General features: G+C 48.5%; 1 protein-coding gene across 2 annotated transcripts in view; it reads right to left on the minus strand.

The window, feature by feature from the left end:
* The window catches only part of IPO4 (importin 4), a 272,271-nt gene that overhangs the window by 192,316 nt on the left and 64,102 nt on the right, over positions 1-15,853 (minus strand). For both annotated transcript variants that reach the window (XM_063913651.1, XM_063913652.1), the window contains exons 3-4: positions 14,018-14,097; positions 9,935-9,976 (exon numbers count right to left, since the gene is read on the minus strand). In XM_063913651.1, the coding sequence (XP_063769721.1) occupies positions 9,935-9,976; positions 14,018-14,097 (122 nt within the window). The remainder of the gene's footprint in view (positions 1-9,934; positions 9,977-14,017; positions 14,098-15,853) is intronic.

Consider the following 15,853-nt stretch of genomic DNA (forward strand, 5'->3'; position numbering starts at 1 on the left):
AGCTTCTGCCATTGCTGTCCTGCTTCTTGTGCCGCCCTGTCTGTTTACGTGGGCGACTGCCGTGATGTTGTCCGACTGGATCAACACCGGCTGACCTTGAAGCAGGGGTTTTGCCAGGCTTAGAGCATTGTAAATCGCTCTTAGCTCCAGTATATTTATGTGAAGAGACATCTCCAGGCTTGACCATACTCCCTGGAAGTTTCTTCCCTGTGTGACCGCTCCCCAGCCTCTCAGACTGGCATCCGTTGTCACCAGGACCCAGTCCTGTATGCCGAATCTGCGGCCCTCTAACAGATGAGCACTCTGCAACCACCACAGAAGAGACACCCTTGTCCGTGGCGATAAGGTTATCCGCTGATGCATCTGCAGATGTGATCCGGACCATTTGTCCAGCAGATCCCACTGAAAAGTTCGTGCGTGGAATCTGCCGAATGGAATCGCTTCGTAAGAAGCCACCATCTTTCCCAGGACTCTTGTGCATTGATGCACAGACACTTTCCCTGGTTTTAGGAGGTTCCTGACAAGTTCGGATAACTCCCTGGCTTTCTCCTCCGGAAGAAATACCTTTTTCTGAACCGTGTCCAGAATCATTCCCAGGAACAGCAGACGTGTCGTCGGGGTCAACTGAGATTTTGGAAAATTCAGAATCCACCCGTGTTGTTGCAGCACTAGTCGGGTTAGTGCTACTCCGTCCTCCAGCTGTTCTCTGGACCTTGCCCTTATCAGGAGATCGTCCAAGTAAGAGATAATTAATACGCCTCTTCTTCGCAGAAGAATCATCATTTCGGCCATTACCTTGGTAAAGACCCGAGGTGCCGTGGACAATCCAAACGGCAGCGTCTGAAACTGATAATGACAGTTTTGCACCACGAACCTGAGGTACCCTTGATGTGAAGGGCAAATTGGGACATGCAGGTAAGCATCCTTTATGTCCAGGGACACCATAAAGTCCCCTTCTTCCAGATTCGCTATCACTGCTCTGAGTGACTCCATCTTGAACTTGAATTTTTGTATGTACAGGTTCAAAGATTTCAGATTTAGAATAGGTCTTACCGAGCCGTCCGGCTTCGGTACCACAAATAGCGTGGAGTAATACCCCTTTCCCTGTTGTAGGAGGGGTACCTTGACTATCACCTGCTGAGAAAACAGCTTGTGAATGGCTTCCAATACCGTCGCCCTGTCTGAGGGAGACGTTGGCAAAGCAGACTTTAGGAACCTGCGAGGGGGAGACTTCTCGAATTCCAACCTGTAACCCTGAGATACTACCTGCAGGATCCAGGGGTCCACCTGTGAGCAAGCCCACTGTGCGCTGAAATTCTTGAGTCGACCCCCCACCGCTCCTGAGTCCACTTGTAAGGCCCCAGCGTCATGCTGAGGGCTTTGCAGAACCCTGAGAGGGCTTCTGTTCCTGGGCAGGGGCTGCTTGCTGCCCTCTCTTACCCCTTCCTCTGCCCCGAGGCAGATATGACTGTCCTTTTGTCCGCTTGTTCTTAATAGGACCGAAAGGACTGCGGCTGAAAAGACGGTGTCTTTTTCTGTTGGGAGGGGGTCTGAGGTAAAAAGGTGGATTTTCCGGCAGTTGCCGTGGCCACCAGATCCGATAGACCGACGCCAAATAATTCCTCCCCTTTATACGGCAATACTTCCATATGTCGTTTGGAATCCGCATCACCTGACCACTGTCGCGTCCATAAACTCCTTCTGGCAGATATGGACATCGCATTTACTCTCGATGCCAGAGTGCAAATATCTCTCTGAGCATCTCGCATATAAAGGAAAGCATCCTTTAATTGCTCTATAGTCAATAAAATACTGTCCCTATCCAGGGTATCAATATTTTCAGTCAGGGAATCCAACCAGACGACCCCAGCACTGCACATCCAGGCTGAGGCGATGGCTGGTCGCAGTATAACACCAGTATGTGTGTATATACTTTTTAGGGTAGTTTCCAGTCTCCTATCAGCTGGATCCCTGAGGGCGGCCGTATCAGGAGACGGTAACGCCACTTGTTTTGATAAGCGTGTGAGCGCCTTATCCACCCTAGGGGGTGTTTCCCAGCGCGCCCTAACCTCTGGCGGGAAAGGGTATAATGCTAATAACTTTTTTGAAATTAGCACTTTTCTATCTGGGTTAACCCACGCTTCATCACATACATCATTTAATTCCTCTGATTCAGGAAAAACTACAGGTAGTTTTTTCACCCCCCACATAATACCCCTTTTTGTGGTACTTGCAGTATCAGAGATATGCAAAGCCTCCTTCATTGCCGTGATCATATAACGTGTGGCCCTACTTGAAAATACGTTTGTTTCATCACCGTCGACACTAGATTCAGTGTCTGTGTCTGGGTCTGTGTCGACCGACTGAGGTAAAGGGCGCTTTACAGCCCCTGACGGTGTCTGAGACGCCTGGGCAGGTACTAACTGGTTTGCCGGCCGTCTCATGTCGTCAACTGATTTTTGTAATGTGCTGACATTATCACGTAATTCCATAAACAAAGCCATCCATTCCGGTGTCGACTCCCTGGGGGGTGACATCACCATTATCGGCAATTGCTCTGCCTCCACACCAACATCGTCCTCATACATGTCGACACACACGTACCGACACACAGCAGACACACAGGGAATGCTCTTATCGAAGACAGGACCCCACTAGCCCTTTGGGGAGACAGAGGGAGAGTTTGCCAGCACACACCCAAGCGCTATAATATATATGGGAACAACCTTATATAAGTGTTGTTCCTTATAGCAGCTTAAATATATCAAAATATCGCCAAAAAATGCCCCCCCTCTCTGTTTTACCCTGTTTCTGTAGTGCAGTGCAGGGGAGAGTCCTGGGAGCCTTCCTCACAGCGGAGCTGAGCAGGAAAATGGCGCTGTGTGCTGAGGAGAATAAGCCCCGCCCCCTATTTCGGCGGGCTTTTCTCCCGGAGTTTTAGATATCTGGCATGGGTTAAATACATACATATAGCCTCAATGGCTATATGTGATGTATTCTTTTGCCATAAAGGTATTAAATATTGCTGCCCAGGGCGCCCCCAGCAGCGCCCTGCACCCTCCGTGACCGCTTGGTGTGAAGTGTGTGACAACAATGGCGCACAGCTGCAGTGCTGTGCGCTACCTTCATGAAGACTGAAGAGCCTTCTGCCGCCTGTTTCCGGACCTTCAATCTTCAGCATCTGTAAGGGGGGTCGGCGGCGCGGCTCCGGGACGAACCCCAGGGTGAGACCTGTGTTCCGACTCCCTCTGGAGCTAATGGTGTCCAGTAGCCTAAGAATCCAATCCATCCTGCACGCAAGTGAGTTGAAATTCTCTCCCCTAAGTCCCTCGATGCATTGAGCCTGTTGCCAGCAGGACTCACTGAAAATAAAAAACCTAAAAACTTTTTCTAAGCAGCTCTTTAGGAGAGCCACCTAGATTGCACCCTGCTCGGACGGGCACAAAAACCTAACTGGGGCTTGGAGGAGGGTCATAGGGGGAGGAGCCAGTACACACCACCTAATCCTAAAGCTTTATTTTTGTGCCCTGTCTCCTGCGGAGCCGCTATTCCCCATGGTCCTGACGGAGTCCCCAGCATCCACTTAGGACGTTAGAGAAATGGACATTGCGTTTATTTTAGATGCCAGCCGGCAAATATCCCTCTGTGCATCTCTCATGTACAAGACAGCGTCTTTAATATGCTCTACGGTTAGCAATATAGTGTCCCTGTCTAGGGTATCAATGTTTTCCGACAGGGAATCTGACCACGCAGCTGCAGCACTGCACATCCATGCTGAAGCAATAGCCGGTCTCAGTATAATACCTGAGTGTGTATATACAGACTTCAGGATAGCCTCCTGCTTTCTATCTGCAGGCTCCTTTAGGGCGGCCGTGTCCGGAGACGGTAGTGCCACCTTTTTTGACAGACGTGTGAGCGCTTTATCCACCCTAGGGGATGTCTCCCAACGTGACCTGTCCTCTGGCGGGAAAGGGTACGCCATTAGTAACCTTTTAGAAATTACCAGTTTCTTATCGGGGGAATCCCACGCTTCTTCACACACTTCATTTAATTCATCAGATGGGGGAAAAAACCACTGGTAGTTTTTTCTCCCCAAACATAATACCCTTTTTTGTGGTACCTGGGGTAATATCAGAAATTTGCAACACATTTTTCATTGCCGTAATCATGTAACGGGTGGCTCTATTGGAATGTACACTAGTCTCATCATCGTCGACACTGGAGTCAGTATCCGTGTCGACATCTGTGTCTGCCATCTGAGGTAGCGAGCAATAGTCTGCTTTGAAGCAGGAGCACCAAGCTTGTTGGAAGCATACAGGATAAACAAAGACTCTGTTTTCCTGACCCTAGCCGTTCTGGCTACATAAACCTTCAAAGCCCTGACTACATCAAGCAAGTCGGAATCCTCCAAGTCCGTAGTAGCCCCAGGCACCACAATAGGTTGGTTTATATGAAAGGATGAAACCAATTTCGGCAGAAATTGTGGGCGGGTCCGCAATTCTGCTCGATCCGCATGGAAAACCAGATAGGGGCTTTTATGTGACAAAGCCGCCAACTCTGACACACGCCTAGCCGAAGCCAAGGCTAATAGCATGACCACCGTCCACGCGAGATATTTCAACTCCACCGTTTTGAGTGGTTCAAACCAGTGGGATTTCAGGTAACTCAACACCACGTTAAGATCCCAAGGTGCCACTGGAGGCACAAAAGGGGCTGAATATGCAGCACTCCCTTTACAAACGTCTGAACTTCAGGTAGAGAAAACTCCTTTTGAAAGTAAATGGATAGGGCCGAAATCTGGACCTTAACGGACCCAAATTATAGGCCCAAATTCACTCCTGACTGTAGGAAGTGAAGGAAACGGCCCAGCTGGAATTCCTCCGTAGGGGCATTCCTGGCCTCACACCAAGCAACATATTTTCGCCATATACGGTGATAATGTTGAGCTGTCACGTCCTTCCTAGCCTTTATCAGCGTAGGAATGACCTCCTCCGGAATGCCTTCCTCCGCTAGGATCCGGCGTTCAACCGCCATGCCGTCAAACGCAGCCGCGTTAAGTCTTGGAACAGACATGGCCCCTGTTGCAACAAGTCCTGTCTTAGAGGAAGAGGCCACGGGTCCTCTGTGAGCATTTCTTGCAGATCTGGATACCAAGTCCTTCGTGGCCAATCTGGAACAATGAATATCGTTCTCACTCCTCTTTTTCTTATTATTCTCAGCACCTTGGGTATGAGAGGAAGAGGAGGAAATACATAGACCGACTGGAACACCCACGGTGTCACCAGGGCGTCTACAGCTATCGCCTGAGGGTCTCTTGACCTGGCGCAATACCTCTGTAGTTTTTTGTTGAGGCAGGGTGCCATCATGTCCACCTGTGGCATTACCCACCGACTTGCAGTCTGTGCGAAGACTTCCTGATGAAGTCCCCACTCTCCCGGGTGGAGGTCGTGTCTGCTGAGGAAGTCTGCTTCCCAGTTGTCCACTCCCGGGATGAACACTGCTGACAGTGCGCTTACGTGATTTTCCGCCCAGCGAAGAATTCTGGTGGCTTCCGCCATCGCTACCCTGCTCCTTGTGCCGCCTTGTCGGTTTACATAAGCCACTGAGGTGATGGTGTCTGACTGAATCAGAACCGTTTGGTCGCGAAGCAGGGTCTCCGCTTGACGTAGGGCATTGTATACGGCCCTTAGTTCCAGGATGTTGATGTGAAGGCAAGTCTCCTGACTTGACCACAGACCTTGGAAATTTCTTCCCAGTGTGTGACTGCTCCCCACCCTCGGAGGCTTGCATCCGTGGTCACCAGGACCCAGTCCTGAATGCCGAATCTGCGGCCCTCGAGAAGGTGAGCACTCTGCAGCCACCACAGGAGAGACACCCTGGCCCTGAAGGAAAGGGTGATTAACCGATGCATCTGAAGATGTGATCCGGACCACTTGTCCAGTAAGTCCCATTGAAAGGTCCTCGCATGGAACCTGCCGAAGGGAATGGCCTCGTATGATGCCACCATCCTTCCCAGGACTCGAGTGCAGTGATGCACTGACACCTGTTTTGGTTTTAATAGGTTCCTGACCAGTGTCATGAGCTCCTGAGCTCTCTCTATCGGGAGATAAACGCTTTTCTGGTCTGTGTCTAGAATCATGCCTAGGAAAGGCAGACGAGCCGTAGGAACCAACTGCGACTTTGGAATATTTAGAATCCAGCCGTGTTGCCGTTACACTTCCAGAGAAAGTGCTACGCTGATCAGCAACTGCTCTCTTGATCCCGCTTTTATGAGGAGATCGACCAAGTATGGGATAATTGCGACCCCTTGCTTCCGCAGGAGTACCATTTCCGCCATTACCTTGGTAAATATTCTCGGTGCCGTGGAGAGACCAAACGGCAACGTCTGAAATTGGTAATGACAATCCTGTACCACAAATCTGAGGTACACCTGATGAGGTGGATAAATGGGGACATGAAGGTATGCATCCTTTATGTCCAGAGACACCATAAAATCCCCCCCTTCCAGGCTTGTGACGACCGCTCTCAGCGATTCCATCTTGAACTTGAACCTTTTCAGGTATATGTTCAGGGATTTTAAATTCAATATGGGTCTGACCGAACCGTCCGGTTTCGGGACTACAACATGGTCGAATAATAACCCCCTCCTTGTTGAAGGAGGGGAACCTTGACCACCACCTGTTGGAGATACAATTTGTGAATTGCAGTTAACACTATTTCCCTCTCGTGGGGGGAAGCCAGCAGGGCCGTCGGTGAGGGGGCATCTCCTCGAAGCCCAGCTTGTATCCCTGAGACACAATATCTATTGCCCAGGGATCAAACAGGGAGTGAACCCACTCGTGGCTGAAATTTCGAAGACGTGCCCCCCCCCGGGCCTAGCTCCGCCTGTGGAGCCCCAGCGACATGCGGTGGATTTTGTAGAGGCCGGGGAGGACTTCTGTTCCTGGGAACTAGCTGTGTTGTGCAGCTTCTTTCCTCTGCCCCTGCCTCTGGCAAGAAAGGACGCACCTCGGACTTTCTTGTTTCTTTGTGATCGAAAGGACTGCATTTGATAATGTCGTGCTTTCCTAGGCTGTGCTGGAATAAAAGGCAAAATATCAGAATTACCAGCTATAGCTGTGGAGACCAGGTCCGAGATCCCTTCTCCACACAATCCTCAGCCTTGTAAGGTAAACCTTCCATATGCCTCTTAAGTCGGCATCACCTGTCCATTGCATGTTCCACAGGACACGTCAAGCAGAAATCGACATAGCGTTGACTCTAGAACCCAGTAGACTAATGTCTCTTTGGGCATGTTTTATATATATATATATATATATATATATATATATATATATATATATATATATATATATATATATATATATCTATCCACACACCACTCGGCGGCACTCCGGACAAATAAAATGAAGACTACAAAGTCATCTTGGATTAAATCCAAGATGACTTTGTAGTCTTCATTTTATTTGTCCGGAGTGCCGCCGAGTGGTGTGTGGATATTGTGGGCCGTTGCAACACGGCCGTCACGGAGGGCACCTGGCAAGTTTCTACACTGGGACAATAGGAGTGCCGGATCTGGTGGATGTGTATATATATATAATATATATATATATATATATATATATATATCTCTCTAAGACAGCATCTTTTATATATATATATGTATATATATATATATATATATATATATATATATACACACACACACACACATATATACACACACATATATACATACTAGGGTCTCAATCTCTGCTGATAAGGTGTCCACGCTGCTACAGCGCTATAAACCCATGCCGACACAATCGCCGGTCTGAGTACAGTACCAGAATGTGTGTAAATGGACTTCAAAGTACTTTTACTGCATGCTATCTGCAGGATCCCTGAGAATAGCTGTTAAGTCAGCGCTACCTTTTGGGCAAACGTGACACCCTAGGGGAAGATTCCCATCGTATCCTGGCCCTAGTAGGGAAAGGATACTCCCTGAGAATTCTTTGTGGGAAACTGCAGTCTCTTGTCTGGAGATTCCCGCTCTTTTTCTTCATGAGAGGAGGGAAATTTACCTCAGCTTTCTTCCCCTTAAACATGTGTACCCTTGTGTCAGGGACAGATGAGTCATCAGTGATATGCAAAACATTTTTTATTACAATAATCATATATTGAATACTTTCCTGCCATTTTGGCTGTAACTTTGCATTATCGTAGTCGACACTTGAGTCAGACTCCGTGTCGATATCAGTGTCTATTATTTTGGATAGTGAGCGTTGTGAGACTCTGAAGGTCTCTGCGACATAGGGACAGACATGTGTAGATTCCCTGTCTGTTCTCTAATCTTTTGTGCAATAAATTTACCTTAGCACTTAATTTCACATATCCAAACAGGTGTCGGCGTTGTCGACGGAGACAACACTCACACACACATTTGCTCCATCTCCTCCTTAGGGGAGCCTTTTACCTCAGACACGTCGACACACACGTACCGACACACCACACACTCAGGGAATGCTCATCTGAAGACAATTCCCCCACAAGGCCCTTTGGAGAGACAGAGAGAGAGTATGCCAGCACACACCCCAGCGCTATAAACCCAGGAATAACACAGTAACTTAATGTTAACCCAGTAGCTGCTGTTTATATAGATTTTTGCGCCTAATTATGTGCCCCCCCCCCCCCCCCTCTCTTTTTACCCTCTTCTACCGTGTATCTGCAGGGGAGAGCCTGGGGAGCTTCCTCTCAGCGGAGCTGTGGAGAAAAATGGTGCAGGTGAGTGCTGAGGAAGAAGCCCTGGCCCCTCGACGGCGGGCTTCTGTCCCGCTTAAATATAAATTTTCTTGGCGGTGGCTCATACATATATACAGTGCCCAACTGTATATATGTGTACTTTTGCCAAAAGAGGTCCATATGCTGCCCAGAGCGCCCCCCCCTGCGCCCTGCACCCTTACAGTGATCGGAGTATGTGAGGTGTGTGGGAGCAATGGCGCACAGCTGCAGTGCTGTGCGTTACCTCAGTGAAGAACGGAGTCTTCTGCCGCCGATTTCGAAGTCTTCTTGCTTCTCATACTCACCCGGCTTCTGTCTTCCGGCACTGCGAGGGGGACGGCGGCGCAGCTCTGGGATCGGGCGACGAGGGTGAGATCCTGTGTACGATCCCTCTGGAGCTAATGGTGTCCAGTAGCCTAAGAAGCAGGACCTAGCTTCAGAGAGTAGGGCTGCTTCTCTCCCCCTCTGTCCCACGATGCAGGAAGTCTGTTGCCAGCAGAGCTCCCTGAAAATAAAAAACCTAACAAAATACTTTCTCACAGCAAGCTCAGGAGAGCTCACTGAACAGCACCCAGCTCGTCCGGGCACAGTCTCAAACTGAGGTCTGGAGGAGGGACATAAAGGGAGGAGCCAGAGCACACCAGAATCTAAATTCTTTCTTAAAGTGCCCATGTCTACTGCGGAGCCAGTCTATTCACCATGGTCCTTACGGAGTCCCCAGCATCCACTAGGACGTTAGAGAAATATATATACCAGACTAACTAGTGCTGACCTACTCCTTTCAGCACTAAATAAAAACTGGGAAAGTGGCTGGAGGGGAGGAGCTAATATACCCTAAACAGTTAACTCATTTAGTACCGTCTCCACAAGCCCTCACTAACCCCATGGTAAAAGTGTCCCCAGATGAAGGAAAAAGAAATTATGTTATCGTAACCCCTTGGAAAAATACAATTGTACAGCTGTTGCCGGGCACGTAATACAATACCTCTGCGTGTGGCGATAACTACTGAATTCCCCCCAAAGTATGAAACATAACCATTATAAACATGTTTTAGTAGTTCTTGAATTTTGTCCAAATGGTTTGTGCCACTAAATATAAAAGATCCTAATGAAATAGACAATGTGCCTGACTGTCATCACTGCAATGAAGGAGATGCATATAAATTACACTTACTCTGTTTCCCTTGTAATAGCTTCTAATAAAAGAGACTTCACACTAGAAGGAGGAGATAAGGAGTTGAAGGTTAATGATGAACTATATTTAATGAAAAGAAGATGAAGCAAAACAAATATCAACATTTAGAAAAGAGAAAAGTGAGTAACTACTGCAGATTTGCACCCGGGCTGTGTTAATGTTAGTGCCATTTAGGGGTATATTTACTTAAGTGCAGATTTTTATAAGTGGAGATGTTGCCCATAGCAACCAATCAGATTCTAGCTAATACAGTGGCCCAGATATATCAAGCCTTGGAGAGTGATAAATTGCATGGTGATAAAGGGGTCTATTCATGAAGCAGTGAAAAGTGTGGAGAAGTGAGCCAGTGGAGAAGTTGCCCATGGCAACCAATCAGCATTGAAGTAACATTTATAATTTGCATACTATAAAATTGTACAGAGCAGCTGATTGGTTGCCATGGGCAACTTCTCCTCTCCACTTTTTTCACTGCTTCATGAATAGACCCCAAAGTACCAATCAATCAGCTCCTAACTGTCATTTTACAGACACAGCCTGTAACATGGCAGTTAGGAGCTGGTTGGTTGGTTTTTTATCACCATGCAATTTGTCACTTTCCAAAGCTTGATAAATCTGGGCCAGTATCTTCTAGAAAGTGCTAATTACATAAGAAGTAGAAACTGATTGGTTGCTATGGGCAACTGCAACCCCTTCTATTCCCCCCGGGAATTTGCCTCAATTGTCCTTGTGGGCCATATGTATATCCGACATAGAACAAAAACACCCAGACTCTCTGCTTATAGTACTGGGTGACTTCAACAGAACTAACCTGAGCAAGGAGCTACCTAAGTACAAACAACAAGTCACGTGTCCCACTAGAGAAGGGCGCACCCTTGATCACTGCTACACTACCCTCAAGTCTGCCTTCCGGTCTATCCCGCGTGCTGCACTCGGCCTATCTGACCACTGCCTCGTCCACCTACTCCCTACCTATACACAGAAGCTGAGAGCAGTTAAGCCTGTCGTTAAGACTGTTAAGAAATGGACCAATGAGGCCAAGATGAAGCTCCAGGCCTGCTTTGACTGCACGGAATGGGGGGTCTTTGAAGCCTCGGCAACCGACCTGAATGACTTGACAGACACTGTCACATCCTACATCAGCTACTGTGAGGACATGTGTGTACCTACCAAGACTTACCGCATTTACAACAACAACAAGCCCTGGTTCAATGCCCAGCTCAGGCAACCTCGTCGAGCCAAAGAGGAGGCCTATAGCAGCGGTGACAGAGCACTATACAACCGTACTAGGAACTCTCTGACTAAAGGAATCAGGCTAGCAAAAAAGCGGTTCCCGGACAAGCTGACAAACGATCTCTCCACCAATGACCCTGTATCTGTATGGAAAGGAATGCAATCCATAACCAACTATAGGAAAACAGCAAAGTCCACCGCCATGCACCAAGACCTTGCAGATGAACTGAACCACTTTTATTGCAGGTTCGCAAAAGAAGTCCCCTGCAACCCAAACAATCACCTCTACGATGCCCCGAACACCGACGGCCAACCCCAGGCACTGCAAGTCACCCAAGAAGAGGTGGAGGCATTGTTCAAAAGGGCCAAAACCAGGAAAGCTCCGGGTCCTGACGGAGTGTCACCATCTGCCCTAAGAGCATGTGCGGGTCAGCTCACCCCCATATTTACCAAGATCTTCAATAAATCACTGGAGCTACAGAAAGTCCCTTCCTGCCTCAAAAGGTCTACTATAGTCCCGGTCCCCAAGAAACCCACTATCACGAACCTGAACGACTACAGGCCGATAGCACTGACGTCTGTGGTCATGAAAACGTTCGAGCGTCTAGTTTTGAATCACCTGAAAACTGTGACTGGCCCCCAACTGGACCCCCTGCAGTTCGCCTATCGCTCGAATCGGTGTGTCGAGGATGCAATCAACCTGGGCCTGCACTACATTCTACAGCACCTAGACATTCCCGGTACCTACGCGAGGGTCCTGTTTGTCGATTTCAGCTCGGACTTCAATACAATTGTCCCCAGCATCCTCCACCCCAAATTACTTCGCCTAGGGGTCCCAGAAGCTACCTGTTCCTGGATAATAGACTTCCTGACAGATAGGACACAGGTGGTGAAAGCGGGGGAATTCACCTCTCAAGCGCGGTCAATTAGTACAGGGGCCCCTCAGGGCTGTGTCCTCTCACCCCTGCTCTTCTCCCTGTACACAAATGACTGTACCTCAGAGGCGCAATCAGAAAGGATCATCAAATTCGCAGATGACACCACCGTCATCGGCCTCATCAAGGATGGGGACGAATCGGCCTATAGACGGGAAGTAGACTGGCTGGCCCAGTGGTGCATCCACAACAACCTCGAGCTCAACCCCCTCAAAACTGTCGAGATGATAGTGGACTTCAGGAAGAAGTCATCTAGTGCACCTCCGCTAACGATTGCTGACAGTGTGGTATCGCTAGTGGACTCCTTCAAGTTTCTAGGGACCACAATCTCCCGGGACCTTAAATGGGGGTCCAACACTGACGCCACTGTTGGGAAAGCGTAGCAGAGGTTGTTCTTCCTCAGGCAACTAAGGAAGTTCAACATCCCACAGAAGCTTCTGCTCCTCTTCTACTCCGCGATTGTAGAGTCGGTACTGTGCTCCTCGAAACTCGTATGGTACAGCTCCGCCAGCGCGAGGGACAGATGCAGGCTCCAAAAGGTGGTCAGAACCGCAGAGAAGATCGGGGCCGACCTTCCCTCAGTCCAGGACCTGTACTTGTCCAGAGCTAAAAAGCGGGCAATGAAGATAGTAAAAGACCAGCTACACCCCGGCCACAGCATGTTTAACTTGCTTCCTTCAGGCAGGCGTTACAGGGCTGTCCCCGCCAGATCCACCAGAAGCCTCAAAAGTTTCTTTCCCCAAGCGGTCCGCCTGCTAAACTCCTGAACATTGACTGACTAGACGTACATGTAACTAACTTGTGTTCCTACGGTATACCTATCTGTGTAACTTTACTTGCCCCCCCACACACACACACACCTGCTTACCTGTTACCTACTTGGCTGTTGTATAGCAAACCGAAGACAAATTCCTAGTATACGCAAGTATACCTGGCCAATAAAGCTGATTCTGATTCTGATTCTAAAAACCCAAACCTCAGTAAATATACCCCTTATACACTTTTCAGGACAGAAATGTGTGAAAATCCCGGCTTTTACCCTGCATTTGAGTGCCGGGTAGTTTTGCCGGTCCCTGCCTGACCCCTCTTTCACACTGACAAGCAAATTACCGGGTCAAGAATTTGCACCCGGTAATTTGCAGGTCAACTCGGGTATTTCTTCTGTGTGAAAAGGTCAACCCGTGTCGAAATTCCTGGGTCTCCGGCCCTGGTAAATTCCTGGGTCGAAGTCCTGGGAATTTCAACACGGGTTGTCCGCTTCACACATAAAAATGACCCATGCTGATCGGCAAATTACCGGGTAGAATATCTTCAACCGTTAATTTGACTTTCTGTGTGAAAGTGGTATCAGAATTTACTTAGGACTTTTCCTATCCCAACTCTAAGTGCGGGATGCCATATCGAGTATTGCTTTGTGATGATTAAATGGGTTCAGTATGGTATGCCGGCGGTCGGGCTCCCGGCGACCAGCATACCGGCGCCGGGAGCCCGACCGCCAGCTTACCGACAGTGTGGCGAGCGCAAATGAGCCCCTTGTGGGCTCGCTGCGCTCGCCACGCTACGGGCACGGTGGCGCGCCACGCTATTTTATTCTCCCTCCAGGAGGGTCGTGGACCCCCACGAGGGAGAATAAGTGTCGGTATGCCGGCTGTTGGGATTCCGGCGCCGGAATACTGTGCGCCGGGATCCAGTCAGTCGGCATACTGAAGACCACCCGATTAAATGCACAGATACAAGTACAGACAGGGCCATTTTTCAGTAAACCTCAAGGCCCTAGCATCCTAAAAAGAAAATTCCATAAAGTGCTATGGAATGTTAATGTATTATCAAAATAAAAACGATTACAAAACAGAGGTGAGGGACAATATGACAATACAAAGGAGCGCCTTATACTTACGTTTCTTGCTGCGCCAGAGGCATCATTTTCCATTTCTTAGTTAGCCGCCTACGCAATAAAACTGCAGCAAACTGCCGAATCTGAGTAAATTATGATACATACACGTTAGATTTCACATGCTGTAGGTTTCAGGCTATAAAACCTCTTCAGCCCTTTTTGTGCATTTTTTACATCATTGGGGTGGGGGGTGGGGAATGCAATTGCTTTGCGATCTCAATCTCCAGTCTAAAGTGTCGGGAGGTCGTGGGGGAGCAATTCAATTGTGTTTTATTTCCACACTGATCGCACCCAGTCAGGCTGAGTTTAGCCACATAAAATACCTAAATCCGACCAAAGTGTTGGGTGTGATGCAAAACGTGCCATTTGGGTGCTCAAACAAGTCACTTTCCCTCATTTCTGCTCTTCAACCTGGGAGGCTGCACGCAGAAAATAAGAATTTACTTACCGATAATTCTATTTCTCGTAGTCCGTAGTGGATGCTGGGGACTCCGTAAGGACCATGGGGATAGCGGCTCCGCAGGAGACTGGGCACAAAAGTAAAGCTTTAGAACTACCTGGTGTGCACTGGCTCCTCCCCCTATGACCCTCCTCCAAGCCTCAGTTAGGATACTGTGCCCGGACGAGCGTACACAATAAGGAAGGATTTTGAATCCCGGGTAAGACTCATACCAGCCACACCAATCACACCATATAACTTGTGATCTGAACCCAGTTAACAGCATGATAACAGAGGAGCCTCTAGAAAAGATGGCTCACTACAGCAATAACCCGATTTTTTGGTAACCATAACTATGTACCAGTATTGCAGACAATCCGCACTTGGGATGGGCGCCCAGCATCCACTATGGACTACGAGAAATAGAATTATCGGTAAGTAAATTCTTATTTTCTCTAACGTCCTAAGTGGATGCTGGGGACTCCGTAAGGACCATGGGGATTATACCAAAGCTCCCAAACGGGCGGGAGAGTGCGGATGACTCTGCAGCACCAAATGAGAGAACTCCCGGTCCTCCTCAGCCAGGGTATCAAATTTGTAGAATTTTACAAACGTATTTGCTCCTGACCAAGTAGCTGCTCGGCAAAGTTGTAAAGCCGAGACCCCTCGGGCAGCCGCCCAAGATGAGCCCACCTTCCTTGTGGAATGGGCTTTTACAGATTTTGGCTGTGGCAGGCCTGCCACAGAATGTGCAAGCTGAATTGTACTACAAATCCAACGAGCAATAGTCTGCTTAGAAGCAGGAGCACCCAGCTTGTTGGGTGCATACAGAATAAACAACGAGTCAGATTTTCTGACTCCAGCCGTCCTGGAAACCTATATTTCCAGGGCTCTGACAACGTCTAGCAACTTGGAGTCCTCCAAGTCCCTAGTAGCCGCAGGCACCACAATAGGTTGATTCAGGTGAAACGCTGAAAACCACCTTAGGGAGAAACTGAGGACAAGTCCTCAATTCCGCCCTGTCCGAATGGAAAATCAGATGAGGGCTTTTACAGGATAAAGCCGCCAATACTGACACGCACCTGGCCCAGGCCAGGGCCAACAGCATGACCACTTTCCATGTGAGATATTTTAACTCCACATATTTAAGTGGTTCAAACCAATGTGACTTTTGGAACCCAAAAACTACATTTAGATCCCAAGGTGCCACTGGAGGCACAAAAGGAGGCTGTATATACAGTACCCCTTTCACAAACGTCTGAACTTCAGGGACTGAAGCTAGTTCTTTTTGGAAGAAAATTGACAGGGCCGAAATTTGAACCTTAATGGACCCCAATTTCAGGCCCATAGACACTCCTGTTTGCAGGAAATGTAGGAATCGACCTAGTTGAAAATTCCTC

The sequence above is a fragment of the Pseudophryne corroboree genome, chromosome 1, assembly GCF_028390025.1.
Source record: "Pseudophryne corroboree isolate aPseCor3 chromosome 1, aPseCor3.hap2, whole genome shotgun sequence".
NCBI classification, from domain to species: Eukaryota; Metazoa; Chordata; class Amphibia; order Anura; family Myobatrachidae; genus Pseudophryne; species Pseudophryne corroboree.